This window comes from Mustela erminea, chromosome 2, assembly GCF_009829155.1.
Source record: "Mustela erminea isolate mMusErm1 chromosome 2, mMusErm1.Pri, whole genome shotgun sequence".
NCBI lineage: Eukaryota > Metazoa > Chordata > Mammalia > Carnivora > Mustelidae > Mustela > Mustela erminea.
The window spans coordinates 109,385,341-109,407,497 of NC_045615.1; the positions used below are offsets into that span (position 1 = coordinate 109,385,341).

Sequence of the window (22,157 nt, forward strand, 5' to 3'; positions counted from 1 at the left end):
GTCAGGTCATGATCTCGGGGTCCTGGGATGGAGTTCCACACAGAGCTCCCTGCTCAGCACGGAGTCACTTGTCCCTCTTCCTCCCCCTCTGCCCATGTCCCTGCTTGTGTTCTCTCTTTCGCAAATAAATAAAATTTTTTAAAAAAATGTGTGTATATATCACACACACACACACACACACACACACACACACTCTTACTCAGTTTAGTCTTCTAATTAGAAAGCAAAGGGTGTGTGTGTGTGTGTGTGTGTGTTTAAGATTTTGTTTATTTACACAAGCCAGAGCATGAGTGCATGAGCACAGAGGCAAAGGGAGAAGCAGACTCCCTGCTGAGCAGGGAAGCCAGTATGGGGGGGCTCCATCCCAGGACCCTGGGATCATGACCAGAGTCAAAGGCAGAAGCTTAACTGACTGAGCCACATAGGTACCCCAGAAAGCAAAGGAAGTTCTGATTAGTTTATATATATATATATATATATATATATATATATATATATATATATATATAAAATAAATATCAATCCTTTCATGTAAAAATTAAGAAGTAGCAGGTGCCTCTGAGGGCAGGAGAGACTTCTTACTTACATGCTCACACTACTTTTCACTGACTGACTTACACTACTTCTCACCGACACCAGCGAGCCCCAAAGGTCACTTCACCATGATTGCTGTTCCACCCTCCAGCACAGGCGCTCCTCTCTCTAACTGCCCGACTTGTCAGACCTGGGTGTCTTTGGCAGCTCCTCCACCTCCACTGGACCTGTAAGTGTTTGCCGGTTTGGTGTTCCAGTCACTGTGTCCTAACAAAGCACCAGTTACAGTGAAACCCTGGCCATCCTTGAAAGCTGTTATCTGCTGGTGTGTCCTCTTCTCTTTTTCCTATTCTCCTTCAACAGTCTAAGGTTAAAGCCATCATCTGAACCCTGAAGTTACCATATCTGATCCCGGGAACCTGGACCCATATTTCCAGCTGCCTCCTGGGCAACTCCACCTGGCCCCCTACCCCTACCCTGAATTGGCAAATGGAGCTCAGGGTCTTCACCCACAATCTACCCTCTGCAGCCCTGAATTTAGCTTGTGCACCACCAGTGACAGAGCTCTATTTTAGAAGCTTGGGGCTACCCTCCTCTCACAAAGCCCCACTGCCTTGTCATCTGCGACATTTATTCACTTACCCCCTCTCTATATGTCACCCTAGTTTGGTCCTTCTCATCCCCCTCTAGTTCCCACCTAAGCTTCCTGACTCATGCCCTTTTTTCCAGTCTTTCCTCCCTTCAGTCCTAACCCTGCCAGGCAGCCAGAACCAACATGCTCACAGAACAGCTGCGGGCCCCCTTCAATGCTCTCTGCCACCTGCAGGCCAGGCCCTACACCTTCCTGGTGGTGACACCAGATCCCTTACAACTTGGCCCCTGGCTATGTTTTCAGTCATGCCTCACACCTGCCTCCGCTGAATCTTTAGGTCACAATTCTCTAGTTACACTACTTTACATTTCTTGCAAACAGGACAGTTGGTTGACACGGTTCACTGGCCTAAGAATTTCCTTCCAGTTTCCCTTAGGAGACCACACACAGATGCCTGCTCTGTGAAGCCATCCCAAGGTCTTCCGGACAGAAGGCAGCCTCTCCCCAACTCGGTTGGCATAGCGTCTGCCTGTTCTGGCACTTCTACCCGCCACACTTTTTTGGGCCTGGTTTTGTCCTTTACTTTGCATCCTCAGGGTACAGCACGTCATATGTGTTCAACCAACGCTTGCTAAAAGACTATATGCATCAGAGAAGGAGGAAAAAGTCACAGAGAGGAGAACGGCAGAGACAAAAACAGGATCAGAAATCAGAAGTGGCAAAAGCAGAGAGAACATCAGATTCTTGAGAAAACAGCCTGCGACTGAGACTGGGAGTGAGTAGCAAACGAGTGACAAACTATAGCGCCTCAACGGATGCAGCTCCTCCCTAAGAAAAGGAGCCTCTGGGCTGTGTGCATGTCTAAGTGACGGTAAAGGGTCACGCAACAGGTATCCGAAGGTCCACACTAAAAGCACGGGGTGGAGGCGTGCCATGCTGACAGGCACAGCCAGTGAGTGCCCTGGGGTATGGTACAAGGATGCCGGTGCGATCCACAGGAAGGGCAGGGAGGACGCTGGGCAGCCTGCTAGTATGTCAGCTGTGTGAAGGAAATTCAGAAACAGATTTTTATAGAATTTTAAACTTAAAGCAGCAAATTAAATCAAAAGATTGAGACAGCTATACCCTGTTTATTTAGAAAATTATCCTTCACATTGGCATCTTCCCTGATGACGCAGTTGACTGAGTTTTACCATAATAAGAGTTTTGTTATAATCTATCAGAAAAGCAGGGATTAGTAATCAGAAGAATGGGGTTCTGGCATCCTCTCTATCATACATGAGTCCTGTGATCCTGCTCAAGTCATAGATCTCAGTTTCACGGGAGAGAAAACGGAGGCTTGGAGCAGTTTTAAAAAGCTGCCCAGGGTCCACGAAGGATGGCCAAAGGAGAGAATTTGTATGAAAGCACAAGACAACTGCAAAGCAGGACACAAGGTCTTAACTCCTTACTAGTAATTTCAGAGGCTCTGAGGTACTAATTCTACTTTGGGGGTTCCCTAGGGTTTACTGATGTTGCTTCTGCAATTCTGTTTTCAAAAATAAACAGTAATGTTGCAAATAAGTATAATCAACAAACTAACCTAATAACTAATTTTCTGTAAACAAGTCATATAATACAAACCTACAAAAGTTTCTTAACTATAATACAAATATAGAACGTGGTATGTGAGGATTCCACTTCTAGAAATGCAAGAATTTTAGTTATAAACGCCCATTTAAATCCCGCAATGGAAAATTTAGAAGTATGCCCTTAAAAAATCAAAATGATAAAGACATGTTTTTTGTGCACAGCTCTCACAACTATGAGGCATATTCTACTGTTAGGTCTACTTTGCAGATGAAAAAACCAAGGGACAGAGAGGCTAAGGAGGTTACCAAGGTCACACAGGAAGAAAGCAGTAGAGCCATGATTCAAAATCAAGCAGTCTATCCTCAAGGCACTGGATCTGGCACTGGATTATTCTTTCAATTAAATTCAAGTTAGTTAACATACATTGTATTATTAGTCTCAGGGCCAGAATTCAGTGATTCATCAGTTGCATATAAAACCCAGTGCTCATTACATCACTTGTCCTCCTTACAGCCCCATCACCCAATTACCCATCCTCCCACCACCTCCCCTCCAGCAACCCTGTTTGTTTCCTAGAGTTAAGAGTCTCTTATGGTTTGCCTCTCTCTCTTGTTTTTATCTTGTTTTATTTTTCCTTCCCTTCCCCTGTGTTCACCTGTTTGTTTCTTAAGTTCCACATATGAGTGAAATCATATGGTATTTGTCTATCTCTGATTTATTTCAATTAGCATAATACCCTCTTAGTTTCATCTACATCATGGCAAATGGCGAGATTTTGCCCTTTTTGGTGGCTGAGCAATATTCCATCTCTCTCTCTCTTACATTCACACACACACACACACACACCTCTTTATCTATTCACCTGTCAATGGACATCTGGGCTCCTTCCATACTTTGGCTACTGTGGACACTGCTGCTATCAACACTGGGGTATACGTGGCACTAGATTATTTTGCCTATCATTGTCTCAACTGCTTTTGTAAACAGGTCACTATGTACTTTCTAGAAAACTAGGATCACCACCCCCCATCCTCCTCTTTCTCTGTGTTTCACATATAGCACCCTGGGTTTACTTCTATGAAGTTAACATTGTTAACTGGTTGGCTCCCGTACCAGCTCATGAGCTGTTTGAAAGCAGGCACCACAAATCCTGATCTTCACAATGTCCAGCCCCCAGTGAGGCCTGAATCTGAGAGAAGTGCCTGCATACAATTAACACCATACTGATGGGCTAGGGAATGGGTTTTTTTTAAAGATACATTAAAGCAATATTTACAAAAGAACCAAGCTTCAGGGGACAAAGTATTTTGAAAACTTTATCTTACCTTCTCCCCGCTCCTGTAAAACTGGCCCTGCTTAAAGGATTAGGATACTTCCACTTTATTCCAAGAGGCAACTTAAAAAGGTCTTGCACATAGTAGCTCATAAAATTCTCACAACAATTCTGAGAGCTAAAGAAAGCAGATAATGGCGTTCATGTTTTACAAATGAAGAAACCGAGGATCGTGGAGGTTAAGACACTTGTCCAAAGTCACTGAAAGGTCAAGATGCAAATTGGGAACAGAATCTGGATCTCTGACCTCCAAGTCCAGAGTTCTTTCTCCCCTACACCATAATTAGTATGCATCTACCCAACAATCACACAAGAGGAGATAACCTAGCCCTAATCTGACTTCAGCAGACCAGAAAGAACCCTTTGACTCAGACTAAAGGTGAAGGGGCTTATATTGCCCTGCAACCTGAGCTAGTAAGTTAGCCTTGCTGTTCTGTCGGCTGCTCCCACCTTCCCTAGCCATAGATACACTTTGTAGGATGCTACTTAATCTTCTGTTCCAAAGTATAGCTGTGGTTCACTGTTTTTGTTCTTGTTGTTTTAGACATTGTTCTCTAACATTCTACAGGTTTGTCTGAACTTACTTGTCCTGTGATATTTGGGTATAGCTGCCTGGCTAATTACCTAAGAAGGATATATTGTTCTTTTACCTGTGGATGCCACCCCTCAAGCATTCTGCTAAGTCCACTTCAACTTCTTCCATACTGTGGTGGCATTTTATTCCTTCTTTGTAAAAGTGGCTCTATGTTTGTTATGCCAAACATCTGTCCTTATATTTTAAAAGCAAACTATTTTCCAAATAAAATAATCCAAATGTTTATTTTCCAAACACTGACTTAACTTTTCAGATGTCAACCAATTTTAGCTCATTTATCTAGTTCTTACCAAGAAGAAATGTCAGCATGTTTTTTAAAAATACTTATAACACAAACAAGTGCTTCTACATTAGAAGAACTAAGTTTTGCTACCTGTGAATATTTCACATAAGGAAAATAATACCAATCATACATCCAAATCAGTTCCTCTAGAGTTGTTTTTTTTTTTTTTAAAGATTTTATTTATTTATTTGACAGACAGAGATCACAAGCAGGCAGAGGGCCGGCAGACAGAAAGGAGAAAGCAGGCTCCCCTTGGAGCAGAGAGCCCGATGTGGGGCTTGATCCCAGGACCCTGAGATCATGACCAGAGCCGAAGGCAGAGGCTTTAACCCACTGAGCCACCCAGGCGCCCCTCCTCCAGAGTATTTTTAATCAATATTCATCTTTTACTGCAGAAATGCTCTGTGTTCAGTATCTTAAATTGAGAAAAGTACAGTATAAATTGCTTCCTTCTCAACCCTAAAAGGGGATTATGTTTAATTATCTTCTGGGACAGCTTGGTTTAGAAATAAGAAGCCAGGATATAAAAGTATTAATTAAAAGTAATAAGTAACCATAAATATGTTTAAATGTTAAGTAATATGTCTAAATATATCTTTCTTTAGATAGCACTGATCATTAAAAAATTGGAAAGTAATACTGGTTAACTGTTAGGAAAATATTATAAAACATGTAAATCTCCACTCTTAAATAATGTAAAATGGTAATAAACTTTACTAACATTATGTAAAAATATGTAAGTTTGTTACACAAACACAGAGGTACATCTCTGTACAAGGCAAATTAGAAATCAATACAATAGTGATTCTATCCTCCTAAGTCAAATAATGGTAAAGGTACCACTCAAGGTTTTAACACCCTCAAAATGCTTCTAAATAGTCTCATGTAGGTAGGTATAATATTCACGGATTTATACATTTATAGATGGAAAACAGGGACACAAGGAGTAGCGACTCTTTCCAAGGTCGCAGGGTTACAGGGTTAAGGATTAAAAATGGGATCAGAATGTCAATAATCTGACAGTCACTGCTATAGCCTTTCCAAAGACCTGTTTCACCCAAGCATTCTTCAAACTGGGCAGCAAAAGAGCAGCAAGGGATGAATTTTGGAGGGTAAACTAGGATGAAGTTCAACATTTTAAAAAGCCAGAATACTGCCTGGTCAAAGACCAAAATGAATAATTCACCGCTTGTTTAATTTACATGTACTAGTTAAATAAAGCAAGTGAGAGTTTTAAGTGTAGAGTAATAGTGTGTCAAAGAATAGGTGGTTTTACCTTACCTATCTCAGGGTTGTGGTTACTCCATGTAACTTCCCAGTCAGTTTTACAGTTGTTACTTCCCACTGTAAGTGAGAAATTAATTGACTAAAGTATAATTTCAGAATAGCAGCCTTTAATCATCCATAGGATAAGTTTGGGGCCACAGGGCTAACCAGGTAACATATTCTATGGAGGATAAGGACCAATTAAATGAAAAAGTATTCTAATAAAAATAAATTAATTGTACTAAGAACTTAAAATTTCAATTACACAAAAAATAGGGTGTAGACAATATGAACAGTTAAAACCTTTGTCCTGCTCGAAGTCTTTTGTGGGAACTATAAAAAGGAGCTCAGTTGGCTTTTGGGGGTTTAGGCTTTCCTCCTGCCTCTGCTCATTTCCTCACAGAGGTAAAGCAAGGCGTCTAAAATGGGTAAAGAAAGAGAAAAGCAGCAAAAGAGATGGATAACAGGTGTAAGCTCTAGAAGTGGAGAGTCACCATTTAAACAAAAGGATAAGCACAGGCCCCACAGCACTGATGAAATCAGACACAATACTGTTCACCCACAACCTCACTTTAAGCTCTTTTGTTTCACAAGCAACACCTATCCCTATGTATATTCCAACACCTACATATAGGTATTGTTTTATCCTCACTGGTAGGTACGATGCTTATTTTACACCAATTCTTCTACTGTTAAGTCTTCACGGGTACTAGAGTCAACTTAGGTACTCAGATACTGAACCATTTAGTAGTGGAGACACAACAGAGCCAAAGGAATTAGGCAAGTGGTCTAAGCAAGCACAGAGTCTAAGAGCAATTTAACAACCAAACCAAGCCAAGAACAGATTGCCTAATTCTTAGTTCAAAGTTGACCTGCTAGATGTAGATTCCTAAATGGGAACACAGTTATAGAGGAACTCTCCCCCTTAGAACTTTTACAGATAAATAAAGTAGGGAACGAGTACAAAACTATGGTAATACATACTTGTGATCTGAGCTTACGTTAAAAAGGACAATAAAAGTTGGTAGTATTTTTTTTTAAAGATTTTATTTATTTATTTGAGAGAGAGAAAGAAAGAGTGAGAGAGAGTGCATGAGAGGGGAAAAGGTCAGAGGGAGAAGCAGACTCCCCGTGGAGCTGGGAGCCCGATGCGGGACTTGATCCTGGGACTCCGGGATCATGACCTGAGCCAAAAGCAGTTGCTTAACCAACTGAGCCACTCAGGCACCCTATTTTTTTTTTTTTTTTAAGATTTTATGGTAGTATATTTAAAAGTAGTAACAAAAAAAGAAGAGATGGATCTGTAGTTCTGCACTCTACCCAAAGTCCAAGAACACTGACCACATAAGGCAACAGTGGAATATACAACGAACACTCTGAGGAAGAAAAGAGGTATGATGAGTGGTGTATCCAGTTCGCACTATGTTAAGGTGTAAGTACTAGTACCACAGTTTCAACCCACCGCCAGGCTACATGTAAGTCAAAGTCAGAGTTTAGAGAAGCAAGTGATTTAAAGAGTTTGAAATGAGAAACAAAACGAAAGCTTACACTTGATGTAGATACACGTACATGGTATACGTAATGGCTCATACACAAATGAATATTTATATGTATCTTCTAAACATATAAATGGACAAAAATAAGTATAAAACAAAAATATTAACCTCAAATACTATGTTTTGAATTATTTTACTTAGATGGGGAAGGTGTGGAGAAGCACCTGGTTTGTATATTCATTCATGGAATCCTAGGTTGTCGGGACAGGCAAACAAACATCTATAAGACCCTAAATTCCTCAGGAGAAAGGATAACAGGACTTTTGAACATCTTGGTTAGGTCACCAAGATGCTAAGATTATGACTTTCAAAGGGAAAAGCAAAGGTTGCCCTAAACTGGAGAGGAGGACTAAAGTATCAGAGGCGGCACGAGAATTAAAAAAAATGTACAGGTATGTATGGTGATGATGGTAGCCACACTTTGGTGAGCACAGCATAACCTAGAGATGTTGAATCACTCTGCTGTACACCTGAAACTAATGCAACACTGTGTGTCAACTACACATACAAAGAATTTTTTTAATGGACAATTAATACCTTAAGTATAAGCACAGAGCCTTGGAAGACATTTGATTCAGGGAGAAATGCTTCCCACATGACACTAGGTGGTGCCACTCAAAGGCCCTCCTGCCCAGGCCAGCCCCTAGGGAACAGTTTTCTAAACTCTGCTCTAGGGAGGAGGAAAAGGTTACAGAGCAGTATAAAGGGGAAATGCTAGAACAGCAAGGTGAAGCACAGCCGCTTAGCAGCTTGTGTGTTTAAGAATGGCTGAAAGAGTTCTAATCTCCAACCAATGTGGCATCAGAGTTAGAGGGTGGATACCAGCAGGGGCAAGAGCTATGTGACTAGCAGAGCAGACACACCTGGGGCCCACATGGTACAACACTGGCTGGTAACCCCAGCTGAAATATTCCTGGGATTCTTACCTAAGTCTTGATACCCAAGAGCTGCCACGGTCATCTCTCCTCACACAAGACTGATGGAATCAGGGAAACAATGAGAGCCACCCCAACAACTAAAGCTAGAAGTGTCTCCCGGATACAAACTTTCTGCAACTAGAATAAAAGTCCAACTTCCAACAGCTTAGGTAAACCACGCTCACAAACTCATGCTGATGAAGAATGCATGCATGGTGTGAAGTCTGAGGAGGTCCAGGGTACCAGATACTCAGACCCATCTCGGGAAGGGCCGGGCAAGGGGTGCTGGGGTTATTCCAAAATCCTAACATTTGTGCTCATCAAAAGGCTCCTGACTACTTCATTTTCTGTGTATGCAAACAACAACCAAAAAGGCTTTTATAATATCAGCTTTCCTGAAACTCAGAAATATTTTAAAGCCATTGTAATGAAACCGGGCCACCCTTGTTTCCATTTGCATCAGAGTGTCTTTAAGGTTGAAGTCTAAGTCAGTAAACAGTCGGCTGAGAGATTTAATACTGTCTTACTTAGATCCTGCCAGTTAAGAAAGTAAATACTCTTGAAAGCAAGTATTTAACTGACAAGTAAACCAAAGAGAGTTGAGCATTTTTAAGTGGTTAACTGAAACAGACTGAACAAGGCACAGTCCGTACTTAATTTTTCAAAGATACAGACCTCTTCAAAATCTAACCTGTGTCTATTTCTGAGAATTAGCAAGTCACAGGATCTCACATGATCAACCTTCTGGTGTTTAGGTACTCCTACATTTTCAATATTCAAGTACAATCAATGATACCGTAAGCCTTAGGAGTTAACATTCATTTGCAGGAACTGAAGGAAATAACAGCTAATGGAGCCCCTACTGCCCACCAGAAGCAATTTTGGGGGAAGAAATTTAATGGAGTTATAGCTCAGCTGCCGTTTAAAACAAAATTACATAAAAATGTAAATGTGATCACTATACTCAATGAAACGTGTATCTCAAAATCTTTTTAAGCCTTATATACAACTACAGGACGAATACAAATGCAACTTAAATTTTAAAAAGGGGATCCCACATGTAAAAAAAATAATATTCTACCAACATGCTTAAAATTGGTCGTTGAGAGTAGGATTCACAAAGGCATCTTTTCCTAGACAACCAGTTTTTATTTATTTATTTATTTATTTATTTTCTTTTTTAAGAGGCTTACGTTTCCGTTTAGGAAAAGTTCACAGGTAATGTTTTGAAGTGATGTTTCTACGTGTTTCTGTTCTGGGCAAAGTACTGAACTTCACGGTCATTAGCACATTGATAGCTGCGGCTGAGGAACACATATTTGGAGGGCAAGTTAACAGGTTTCTATGGCTCAAGTTCGCTTAAAACACACAATGAAAAAGTCACCTTGGCACAAAAGTAATTAAGAAATCAGCCTTGAGCTTCTCAGTCTGGGGCTCCCTGCGACGTAGGAGGTGCTCGCCAACGATACCGGGCGTGAGCAGAGCGCGGGGGTCTTTCTGAAGGACCTTTCAAGAGCGGTCAGCCGACCCGGGACGAACTTCCCGGACCGCCGCGCGTCCCTCGGACACACCTGGCCCGGCGTGTGCCGCGGGGACCCCGGTGCCGCGCGCCGACCCCGCCCGACGAGCTGTCAGCGGCTGCCGAGCCATGGGGCTCCAGGAGCCGCCGCGGCTCGCGCACCCACAGCCCGGGTTGGCCCCGGAGGCAGCTGCGGCCGCGGGGCAGGGGCACGGGATCGCACGACGCTCCCCACCGCCCTCGGCGCCCTCTGCGCGGCCTAGCGCCGCCCGCCCGCTCGCCTCACCTGCGCGACTGCGGCGCCGCTCCCGCCGCCGGTCGCTCTCATAAAAGCCCAGCGTCTCCGTGTGCTGAGGCGCCGGCGGGGGCCCGTGGCCGCCGCCGCCGCCTCCCGGCTGCTCCGCCTCACCGCGGCCGTCCCGCTCCGGGCCGTCCGCGCCGCCGCCACCGCTCCCTTCTCCCGGGGCGGCCGTATCGCCGACGCCCGCCATGTTCCGAGCACAACAAACTGTCCCCGCCGCCTCCCTCCAGCCTCCGACCCGGCCTCCGCCTCCGGCCGGCCCCCTCCCAGCCTCGCCCCGCCCCTCGCCGGAGCCCGGGCCGCTGCCGCTACCGCCGCCGCCGCCATCCGCGGCTCGCCGGCCGGCGCGCACCATTGGCGTCAGCGGCGCGTGGGAGGCCGCCGCCGCCGTCGCCACGGCCGCCGCCATCTTTTTCCTGCCCTCAGCGTGGCGCGCGGTAACTTCCCGCGCCCCGGCGGGCTCTGCTGTCCGGGACACCGCGCCAGGCTCCATGCAGCCAGGCCGCGCGTCCGGGAACAGCGGCCGCCTCCGGGGCTGGGGTCGGGGGCCGGGAGGTAGCGGGCTGGGCGCGGAGGCGGACAGAGGGTCGGCAGAGGAGCCCCGGGGCGGCGGTCGCTCCACCCGCTGCCCGCCGTCTGCGAGGTGTCCGGCCGCACGCCCGGGGCCTCTTTTGCAGGCTCGGTGCCCGAAGTGCGCCGGCGCCGCCTGCTTGGTCTTGGCACCGCCCGCGCGGCAGCGAGAGCCCGGCTCCAGATCCCCGACCCCCGCGAGCCCTGGTTCCATGCATCCGCTATTTGGGCTCCATCTCTTCTGCATATTTATGATCGCCCGTCACATTCCCTGGCCTCTGAGTTTCCGTTGACAGTTTCCAAAACACTCGGGCAAGGAGCTTTGGGGATGCCGCCCTACAGGTGGGGGCGCGGAGGGGAAGTGCCTCATGCGCTTCAGGCACCCCCGGACGTAGTGGGCTGTTTTTCGGAATTAGGGTTGGGGTACGGCCCTTGGCCGCCCCGGTGTCCCTGCTCCATCACCTGGGCGGCCGCTTTTCTTGGCCGGTCCTTTGCGGCTCTCTGGGGAGTTAACTGCGCACGAAGCGCGGTGTCAAGACCACCCGCGACAGGAATGGTGCAAGTGAAGATGCTGAGTGAAGGGGCCAAGGGCCTTTGCCACCTGCTTCCCACGTGGTTGCTGCATGCTTTATTTAGGGTGACTGGCAGGCCGATTTGCCAACTTCAGAACCAACCTGTACCTGTTACCCTCTTGATTAGCAAAAGGGGAGTTGTGATTCTTCCTCTAACATTAAACCCTCCGAATTTCCCCTAGACCTAGACTTGACAGCCAGGTATAAACAGGTATGAATGCAGCAAAATTGAGTCCTTGTTGATTCATCAGAGAACTTTGAGGGTTCTGCTGTCACTAGTTGAGTACCTAAATTTGAAGAATCAGCAAATTTAACAGTAGGGCCGTTGTGGGCAGCATGCGGAAAGCAGCCACCTGTCAGTCTGACAGCAGGGTAAGAGCCCAGATAAGGGACCAAGATGGAATAAAAGGTCCCAGAGGTGGGATCTGACCCCTCACCCGCCCTGGAAAAGGAGGAATCAGTCTTTGGAACATCTTTACTTCCCTTCATAAAAGCAGTTCACAGGAATACAATTCCAAACATTTCCTGTGACCGTCGTCCCTGTAATGCTGTTGTGTTATAGTAAAAACTGAGCCTTAATCTATCAAAAACAAATGCTCTGGACAAATCTTCAGAATCATTTTGAAAATCAAAAGGTACTGAAAATTTTATGGCCTTTAAGATTCCTTATAGCTCAAATTCTGTTAGTCTCTGATTTTTTATAGTATGATACCATCTCCATTCCATTGCTTACTGATTTCAAGAAGAAAAGAGACTTTTATTGCTTGTTTATGGTCAGTTGTCATTTACTGCCTCACTGTATTGATTGGCTTATTGCCCCTGCATTTAACTCAACAGGAGCTGGAAAGGAAGGAATCTGAAATTCTGTTTCCTAAGGCAGCCAGTTGTAGGAATGGATTTTCTATATCAGGCCAAAGGAAAAACCGTTTTTTTAAAGTAGTCAGCAAAGAGGAAGGGAGCCTCTGTGTAAGGTCTAGGTGTGAAGGTGTCACACACTGAGGAGCAAAATGAAGATGGGAAGACTGAGGGACTTGTGGCTCTGATCAGTTGGATCTTTCTGCTGGAGCTGTATTGTTTGATCTAATACTTTGTGATTCAGCATAATTTCAAACCCATTATGAAGTCAACATTGTACAAAGCATTTTGAAAACAATATTAAAATTTTTTTCACTTAACACTATTCTTCCCTTGTATCGGTTTTGATGATTAGATAAGTCACTGTACTACAAAAATTTATTTTCTTTGGGTTAATTCAACATTCTGCAACTTAATTCAGTATTCAGGAAAGGGTGTTTTCATATGGGTATTCTAAATCTTCAAGGTACTAACTTAAAATAATCTCACATAAGAGACGGTTACACAGCACAGAAGAACCAGTTCTCCAGGGAAAGTAAATAGGAGTTGAGCTATCATGTTTTTTTACATCAGTTGTAAAAAGGCCTAGATTTATAATACCACCTTTAGAAAGCAATTGGAATATTTTTAAACCTGACAACTCTCACCCTTAAAGAGACATCCAATTACATTCTGAATCAAGGTACAAGGGAAAAACAGGATTTGGATGACAATGAGGTACAGTAATTTAAACCATTCAGCAAACAGCTGGTGTGCTGTTCACATGTCAGTGTCCCAGCTAATGCTCAAATAAATAACTTTACTCGTGGGAAATACTTTGAATGGAGGAAAGTGAGGAGCAAGAACACGAAGTTAGGAAGATTCTTAACATGTAAAAGAGAAGGGAAAAATTCAATAAGCTAAGATAACTTTCTTAAGAAAGGAATTTATGTATTTAAAGTTACATTTTAATATGTATACATAATTGATAATATAAAGTTAATTAAGAGCTTGTAAAATTGCTGCACATTTTTATTTAAGTGTGTATTCTTGTACTTTCTGGGTGTAATATCTATCATGTGGCTATTGTGTTTTAAAGATAGCCAAGCACAAAATACCATTTTTTAAAAAGAATGGAAATTTGGTGAGGAGTATGCACAATTTTATTCTATTTTTTAAAGATTTATTTACGAGATGGGAGGGGCAGAGGGAGAGGAAGGCAGAAACTCAGGCAGAGTGCCTGAGTGTGCATGTGGAAGGGGGCGTGGGGGGTGTCAGCTCAATCCCACAACCCATGAGATCATGACCTGAGCAGAGACCAAGAGTCAGAGGCTCAAGCAACTGAGCCACCGGGGTGCCCCAGTATACACAGTTTTGTTTTGTTTTGTTTTTTTTAAGATTTTATTTATTTATTTGACAAACAGAGATCACAAGTAGGCAGAGAGGAAGGCAGAGGGAAAGGAGGAAGCAGGCTCCCTGCTGAGCAGTGAGTTCTGTGTGGGGCTAGATCCCAGGACCCTGAGATCATGACCTGAGCCGAAAGCAGAGGCTTTAACCCACTGAGCCACCCAGGCCCCCCAATATGCACAGTTTAAAAAAATAAATTGCATTACTCCATATTTTAGTACTTAAAGAGAATAATTTTGATTTTGTGACTAAGCAAAGTAAATTGAACCCATTGTTCACGAGCCATGGGATTCCAGCTCCAGAAAACTATCTTATGAAGTCTATAAACTGGTTCTCAGTGCCTTTTATTGGTAAATGGGGCAATACCTACCTGTTCTATAGTAAGAGAAAATCAAACAAACAAGCAATTTTCCCTTTTCTTTCTCCTCAGTGCTAACTTTGAATGTTTCCTTTCATTTAAACTTAGTAGGCTTTACTTTTCAACTATAAAGCATTTCATTTCAATAGCACATTATATATATCCCCATGAATATGCTTGAAATTAGTTCTATATACTTTTTCTGAGTACCAAAAACATCACATATTTTGATGACTTACAAGGATCCTGAATCAAGAGAAGGCCTATACTCTCTCTGACTCTCCAGTTAAAGAGTCTTTTGACCTAAGGTAACACAAATGACCTCTCTATACTTCATTTTCCCCACTACAGCGTACTGAACTAGAATACCCTGATGGCCTCTTCCAAAATGTTGGGATAACATCCTTGCAAACCCTTTTTCAGACTCTTGGACTCTTGGGTTAAAAATAGCTTGATATACCTATATTATGAAGATTTATAGGGAAGTATGAAACCCTTATTTACAGAATGACTTTATATTTTGGCCTAAAATCTGAATGCAGGGAATTAAAAATGCGATAATTTTACTGATAACACATCAAAGACATATAAGTCTTTCATGTACCTTCTTTATGATCCATGCATTAGTTCTGCATACATTTATGAGAACCCATAGTTCTCACTGGCCTTTCCAGTCCTCACTACAGGCCTCAGAGTAGAAACCCACAAGTTTCCCATATTGTACCCATGCATACCTCAGTCTAAGAACACTGCTTTAAGGTGGCACTTAACAGCAACCAAAATGGTATTTGAGATGATTACTGTCATAGTTAATTTTGATAGTATGGATTTAACTATTGGGTAGATAACAGTTTAAATTAATTTTGTATTTCTCAGTCAAAAATGTATTTCAGTAGTACATGACTTTTTCTAAATCATAAATGTCTCGTGTCAAATTTGCAAAATGTCTTGCTGAATTTAATTCATCATTTTTTATTCAAAGAGAAAAGAAAGAGTTGTTTTTTTTTTTTTTTAAATCAGAGCAGCTTTACAACTGATATTCTAAAGAAATAAAATAGAGTGCTGGGCCCAGCGCAAGGCTTGCAACAAATTTATGTCAGTTTATTGAATCTCTGAGTTTGAGTACTAAGATTTCCTATCTTCAGCAGTCACTTTTGGAATACTATTCATTAAATTTTATCCTGTCTGGGATTTATTCCATGCATTTCTAAAGGACACCAATGCGGTTTGTTTCTGGAAGATGTAGCACAAATTAAATAATATACCTTTGATTCTAATGTACCTGTTAGAAGATAACTAAAACAGTCATGAGCAAAACCTTATTTCTGAAAGCATTTATGTGGCAGGAGAATACAGGACTGAAACCATTTGAAATAGACCCTCTTCAAAAGTGTTATTTTGGTAAGAGGCATGTTTTATAAAAAATATTCTGTCCTGGAGACCTAAAAGTAGATTATATTTATGTAATAAAATTGTGTGAACACAAATCCATACTATATTGGCTAATGGGATTTATTTTATTTATTCATGATCAGATAAAAGGATTAGATTTTAAATTTCTGGAAAATCCCAAAATACTGCTGAAAGGACCATAGTGATGACTTGGCAAACTTTCCATTCCATATTTTTCTCTTTGAAGAGAAAGCACATTGTTCATTTTTCATTATACCCATAAAAAACTAGACATGCTGTGTTTAGAATTTTTTAAAATCATTAGTTAGTTAATTGACAAAATCTATTTGTAGAGTGAACTTGGACTTTCCAGAAATTTTTTTGATAACTGTTAAAATTTTTCTTTATAATTCTGGCTGGCAAAGCCTTTATTTTTAGAATTCACCCAGTAAAGGTGATTTTATCACTGGGTTCATGTTGGATTTTCCCTTTCAGAATTTTTATTGTCCTGTTTTCATTGTTCCCTAGTGGTGAGTTATTAATTGCTTCTTTTGGCCACTTATCAAATAGTTTTTGGTAATCAGAAGATTTTACAAAATATTTAGGATACATTTTTACTTTTTTATAGTGTTTCTGGTTGAATTCTCATGGATCAAGATAAGGGTAAGTTTTTCTCTTTACTTGGATGTCCGTTAAGTTCCTTTGGGCTGTGATCATTCATTCCTGCTCTTGCAATGTGCTTTCGTTCTGCTCATTCATCAGTGTTTCCATCCTAATATTTTGTCTACTCCTTTCTCCTTTCTGTTTCTAAGATATTTAAAAGTAAATGGACTCTCTGAGTCTCATAAACATATATATATCTTTTTTAAGGTTGATTGATGTGGGGGGTGGTGGGCAGGGAGGACAAACAAGGAGAGAGGCAAAAGGAGAGGGAGAAGGAGACTCCCCCACTGAGCAAGTAGCCCCAGAAGGGACTCAATCTCAGAATCCTGGGATCATGACCTGAGCTGAAAGCAGATGCTTAACTGACTGAGCCACCCAGGCACCACTAAACATCTGTTTTTTTAAATTTTATTGTTTCTTATGCAAACCTAAGTATTTCTCTCTGTTTCATCTTTGTTACCAAAATGTATTACAAATGCATAATAGATTTTCAGGTTCTCAAAATTATCCTCAAGGGTTTCTGGTTTCTAGGTTTTTGAAATGTGTTTATCTGAGTTCAGAGCCTTGGGTTTTCAGATTGCTCTTTTATATATATCTACTATAACCTTTTCAATATTCTAAGTTTATGTTTATATGCAAAATCCTTCTGTTGTTTCTGACATTTTCTAATTTAGTATCAATTTCAAATAATGAACAACTTTTACCTCTTACCTTCAATATGGTTGCTATAACTTAGGTGTACAGTTTTGTGAAGGCGAACAATAATATGGCTAATTTTTCAAAATAGCAATAAAAAGAAAACATATATTTTGGCTTTAGCAAACATTATTTTCTTGGGACAGTTCTGTCCTCCTAATTATGCTTTGTCGAGGCTGGTACTAACATTAATTCACATTCCCCTGAGCATGTGTCCACTGATGACAGATATATGCTGCAGTTAAAAATCTGACATGTATAATTCATACAGAAATATTTGATTGCTAAGAAAAGTGAGACTAATTCAGGCACTGATCATTATTTATCATTTCTTTATTTTCTTTTTTAAAGATTTTTAAATAAGATTTTGTTTATTTATTCGACAGAGAGAGAGAGAGACAGACAGACAGCGGGAACACAAGCAGGGGAAGTAGGAGAGAGAAAAGCAGTCTTCCCACCAAGCAGGGCTCGATCCTAGGACCCCAGGATCATGACCAGGCAGACACGCCCAACGACTGAGCCACCAAGGTGCCCCAAATCCTCTCTTTATTTTCACTCTGATCTTTCATCCATATACTTAAATATGTCAACACATCGATTGTATAAAAATTCTTCTCTAGTGCTATGAACAATTTTTAAATATTCAATTTTATTGTTCATTATGCTGGAACTTATGGTCTGACATGGTTAGATATCCTTTTTCTAAACAATACGAAGTTTCATGCAATTTTATTTTATTTTATTTTTACAAGCTTTATATGCTATTTCACAGTTTCTAGTTTATCAACATGGACAATAAAATCAATCTCATATTAAGTAATTAAAGGTACAAAAATAAATTGATGTCATTGACTTTGGGAAACTTAATGTTCATTCTGAATCTTCTGCTATTTGTTTACTTCTAACATTCTAATCATGTTTTACAGAGAAAGCCTAATTGGTGTGATGCAGTCTCTTCACGGATATTTTATAGACAGTGTTCTGTTTTATGGAGAGTATAAATGGGTTCTTTCTTGAAAGCTAATAATTTTCTTTGTATTAAAAGTATATATTTTTTAAATAACGTATCAACAAAGAGTTTTCTTCTGAGTCTGTAATTTTTTAAACCAAATATCCAGATAGGCAGTGTCTGTTAATCCTTCAGGGACCTATAGAAACACACAGGTGGATTCACCCATGCAAACATTTGTTTCTAGCTAACGGATGGTTTTCTCAAAATAATCTGTTTTTGCGTGTCTGCATCAAAGTAGGTAAAATTTTCGTCTGGGTCTAGACCTTAGAATTTAGTCTCAAATGATGCCAATAGACTAGCAAAAGTCTTCTGTAGAAAGACGGCAGAGTAAAATGGAGAAAGCTGTAAATTTGGAGCCCAGAGGCTGGAGTTAGGATTCTGTGCTGCTGCTCAAGAGTGTGAAACCTGAGATGAGATCCAGGTCTTAGTTTCTTGATCCATACAGCAGACAGCGGGCTAGACTGTCTCGAAGTTTCCTTTCACTTCTAAGATGATGAGATTTTAGGTACTTCATTATTTTAGGCTAAAGTTGAATGTGGACTTGGCTTTAAGTTTGTAATATTTTTCTTTGGATGAATCCCAGCATCCTGTTCTAAATTGCAATGTTTACCCTAAGTCGCTTACCTTTCATCAACATACTTTCTTACTGCTTATTCAACAAATATTTGTTGAATTTTTTTTTTTTTTTTTTTTTTTTTATGAGCCAGGTACCGTGCAAAGCCCTAGAGCAACGAAGATAAATGAGATGTGTTTCCCGTACACAAGTAACAATACCGCAGTGTGGGAAAGACCGCAGTAAACAAATGAATGAGGTGCCATAGTCTTTCAAAGAAGAGACTGGGCAATCCTGCTTTGGGGGCAACCAGGAGAGCTTAGAAAGAAGTGGTATTGAATGGGTCTCGGAAGATGTGTTTGCCGGGTGAGAAATGGGGCTGAGGGAGGTAACGAAAGGGCCTCCCAGACAGATGGAGGAGCATATATAGAGTGAAGAGGGAGGAGGATCCATAGTGTTTGAGTGGAACTTCCAGACGGATTCAGATTCCAGGGTTGTATCATAGGGAACAAATGGGGGAGGCAGGGCATTGAATAGATGGAAGAATGTGCAAGAATGGTTGAAGTGGAATGAGGAATTAGGGGATGAAAAAGTTGATATCAGTACCTCTGGGCCATGTTCACAAGTTGAAGAATAACCCCCCCCAAATTTTTTTTTGAGCCTCATATATAGTGAGATTTGCTTGCACTACTATTTATAATTATTGAGTAGAACAATAAGAACGTTAGTCTGTATCTATTGGGCATGTATTATGTATTGTCTTTTTCCCAATGTCCAATTACAATATCTAGTTAAGAAGAATTATCGACATTGTTTTTTTCTGAAAATGTATCTTAAATATAACATTTGCAGAACATTTTTTTAAAAGATTTTATTTATTTATTTGAGAGAGAGAGAGAGCGCGCGAGCGCACATGAGCAGGGGTGGGAGGGGCAGAAAGAGAGGGAGAGAGAGAAACTCAAGCAAACTCCCCCCTGAGCAGGGAGCTGTCATGGGGCTGACCCTGAGATTAGAACCTGAGCCAAAACCAAGACCTGGATGCTTAACTGACAACTCGCAGAACAAGCATTTGTGTGTGTGTGTGTGTGTGTGTGTGTGTGTGTGTGTGTGTTTAATTTGTTTGGTTTGGCTATAAGGCAAAGAAATCTTTCTTTTTTTGACAGGGAATTACAGATATATTGTAATGATACTCAAGGTATTCTCCACCATGTACAATATCCCATTTCACCTCAAAATTCCAGATTAAGTCATTTCAGTATATTGAAGGCATAAACTGGGATGATGAGTTGGAAGCTGCTTCTCAGAAACTTTACACGGTAGGTTGTTTGAATAATTATAAATGTCAGAAAGAAAGCACTATTTATTAAATCTTATGTCTGAGTCTCATCCCTCTCCCCCCACAATTACAGGGTGGGGTAAGAACTGTGTGTCAACTTGGAATCAGACTGTGTTTTGAGCCATTTAATTTAGACACTTATTATTTTAATGTAAGCGCTTTTGCTTTGGCAGAAAGCATACAATTTTAATTAGCACTTGGAACACGGCGGAATAGGTTGGTGAGGTACAAGACATGGAGAAGTACGTTCCTAAGGGCCTGCCCTAGGACTCTGGCAGAGCCCAGGAGAGACGCAGCATCATGCTCCCCGCTTCTGAGAAATCATCTCACTGGCACTTAAACTCTTATATATTTAATCACTTCAGTGTTTTGAAATGTTGAAAAATTGACATTGGCAGCTTTGCCATCTATCCTACACGCAAAGAGAATATTAATTTCTTAAGCTTATTCGATGCAGCAACTGATGTATAAGAAAACTGAACTCATTTTCTGCATCTGCCCAGAATTCACTTCCCAGCTTTGCCAGTCAAGCTCTGACTCATCCTTTAAACCCCAGTTCTAATACCCCCTCACAGTCTTTCCTAATCTACTCCTCCATTTCCCCCATGGCTGTTCTCTTTTTCTTTATATACCCATAGTCCAACACTCTGTTCCAATGATTTTTTAACACATTATTCTCACCTGTTGGCTATCAATGCCATATTTGTAGGAACTGTTTCCCCATATCTGCATTTTGGTTGCAAGCAATTAAAAAGCAACTCATTGTGGAATAAAAAGAACACATACTTTAGAGTTAAATTCATGGGTTAAATCTTGACTGCTTTGTACTTGCTGTAGGAACTTGGACAAGTTATTTAACTTCTTGGAGCTTCTTTAAATAAGGGTAGCAATACCTGTGCAGGATTGTTGTGCAGCTTAAATAAGATCCATTCATCAGTTTAGCAGATAGAGAGATTCTATTACATGTGAGCCACTGTACTTGGTACTAAGAATATAATAATGAATGAGACATGACCCTGCCCTGACAACTTCATAATTTAGTGGAAGAGACAGATGAGAAAACAGACAATTGCAGGTTAATTCTTGAGGGATGAACAGAAATTTATTAGCACAGGGCTTCTAGGGGTTGGGGATGAAGGTAGCAGGATCTGGTGTGGAAGGGAGGGGATATACATTGTGTTTAAGCCAGAGAAAGTCTGGCAAGTCAAGACACAGAGAGAGGCTGAATATAGTAGCAGCTATGGGGTTGAGGCAGGAAATTTATATACCACAAGGAGGCTTGCTAGCCAGGCACGGGGTGGAGGGAGCCTATAAAGAACATAGGATCAGATTTGCCTTTCTGAAAGACCTTCTTCCTAGGCAGCCTGTGGAGTGGTTTGAGTTAGTCAAGGCAATCAGTATGACCATTAAGAGGCTGTTGCTTAGCAGTGATGATGGCCTCCAGAGCAGGAATTAAGAGTGGGAATGGGGAGATAGAATACATTGAGAGATCCTTAGGAGCAAGAAAAGGCAGGATGTGGTCAGATGTGTTAGATCAAAGGTGGTAAGAGGGAGAGGAGTCAGGGAGAGGAAACAGAAGAGAGGTGTGTGGTGTATGAGGAAGGAAAAGTGAGTCCAGTTTGGAAACGAGTTTTAAGGACCCATGGGGAGTATGGGACATTTTGACTTCATCATTTGGGGCTCTTATATATTTTTGCCCCTGCTGGGTTTTTATTCTTGAACATAAACATTTCTGTTAGGATGATACCAATACGGATGAATTTTGTGGCAAACATTTATTCCAGGGTGAATTCCATTAAGGCAATTTAATTCCTTGGTTCATGTTCTAAATAGCATATTTAAACTGTTTCCAGTTGTTTCCACTCTGATGTTTATGTTATCAACATTAATTTCATCAGGATAAAATCTTTCTTGTGTACAATTTACAAGGAAGTGTGTTGATTTTTCAACTTCTTTTTCATAATCATTGTGAAATTTGTACTGATTATAGCTTTTCCATGGTATGTTTTTCTTTTATCTCTACTGTTTTAACCATGTCAGATTGTACACATACATGTAAAACTTTTATCAATTCTTTTTAAATTTTTCATTAATTTGTGAGCAATAATTTCTACAATTTTTTTGGTTTTGCTCTTGTCAGCTATAATTTATGTTTCTTTTTATCAAGGTAAAATTTTCCTGAAGTAAATTTTGCCGTTTTTAAGTTTACCAATAATGTGTGATTCTCAAGTCAGCTTTTCATCTGTAACAAATTTTACTGTGTATCAGTTTGGCCCTTGTCAGTTTCATTTTGATC

The 22,157-nt window shown here is 41.2% G+C and overlaps 1 protein-coding gene across 1 annotated transcript in view; it reads right to left on the minus strand.

The window, feature by feature from the left end:
• TAPT1 (transmembrane anterior posterior transformation 1) overlaps positions 1-11,279 on the minus strand; it is a 59,047-nt gene extending 47,768 nt beyond the window's left edge. The window contains exon 1 of the mRNA XM_032333921.1: positions 10,454-11,279. Within this exon, the coding sequence (XP_032189812.1) occupies positions 10,454-11,252 (799 nt within the window). The 5' untranslated portion in view covers positions 11,253-11,279. The remainder of the gene's footprint in view (positions 1-10,453) is intronic.
• Between the last annotated feature and the right edge of the window lie 10,878 nt (positions 11,280-22,157).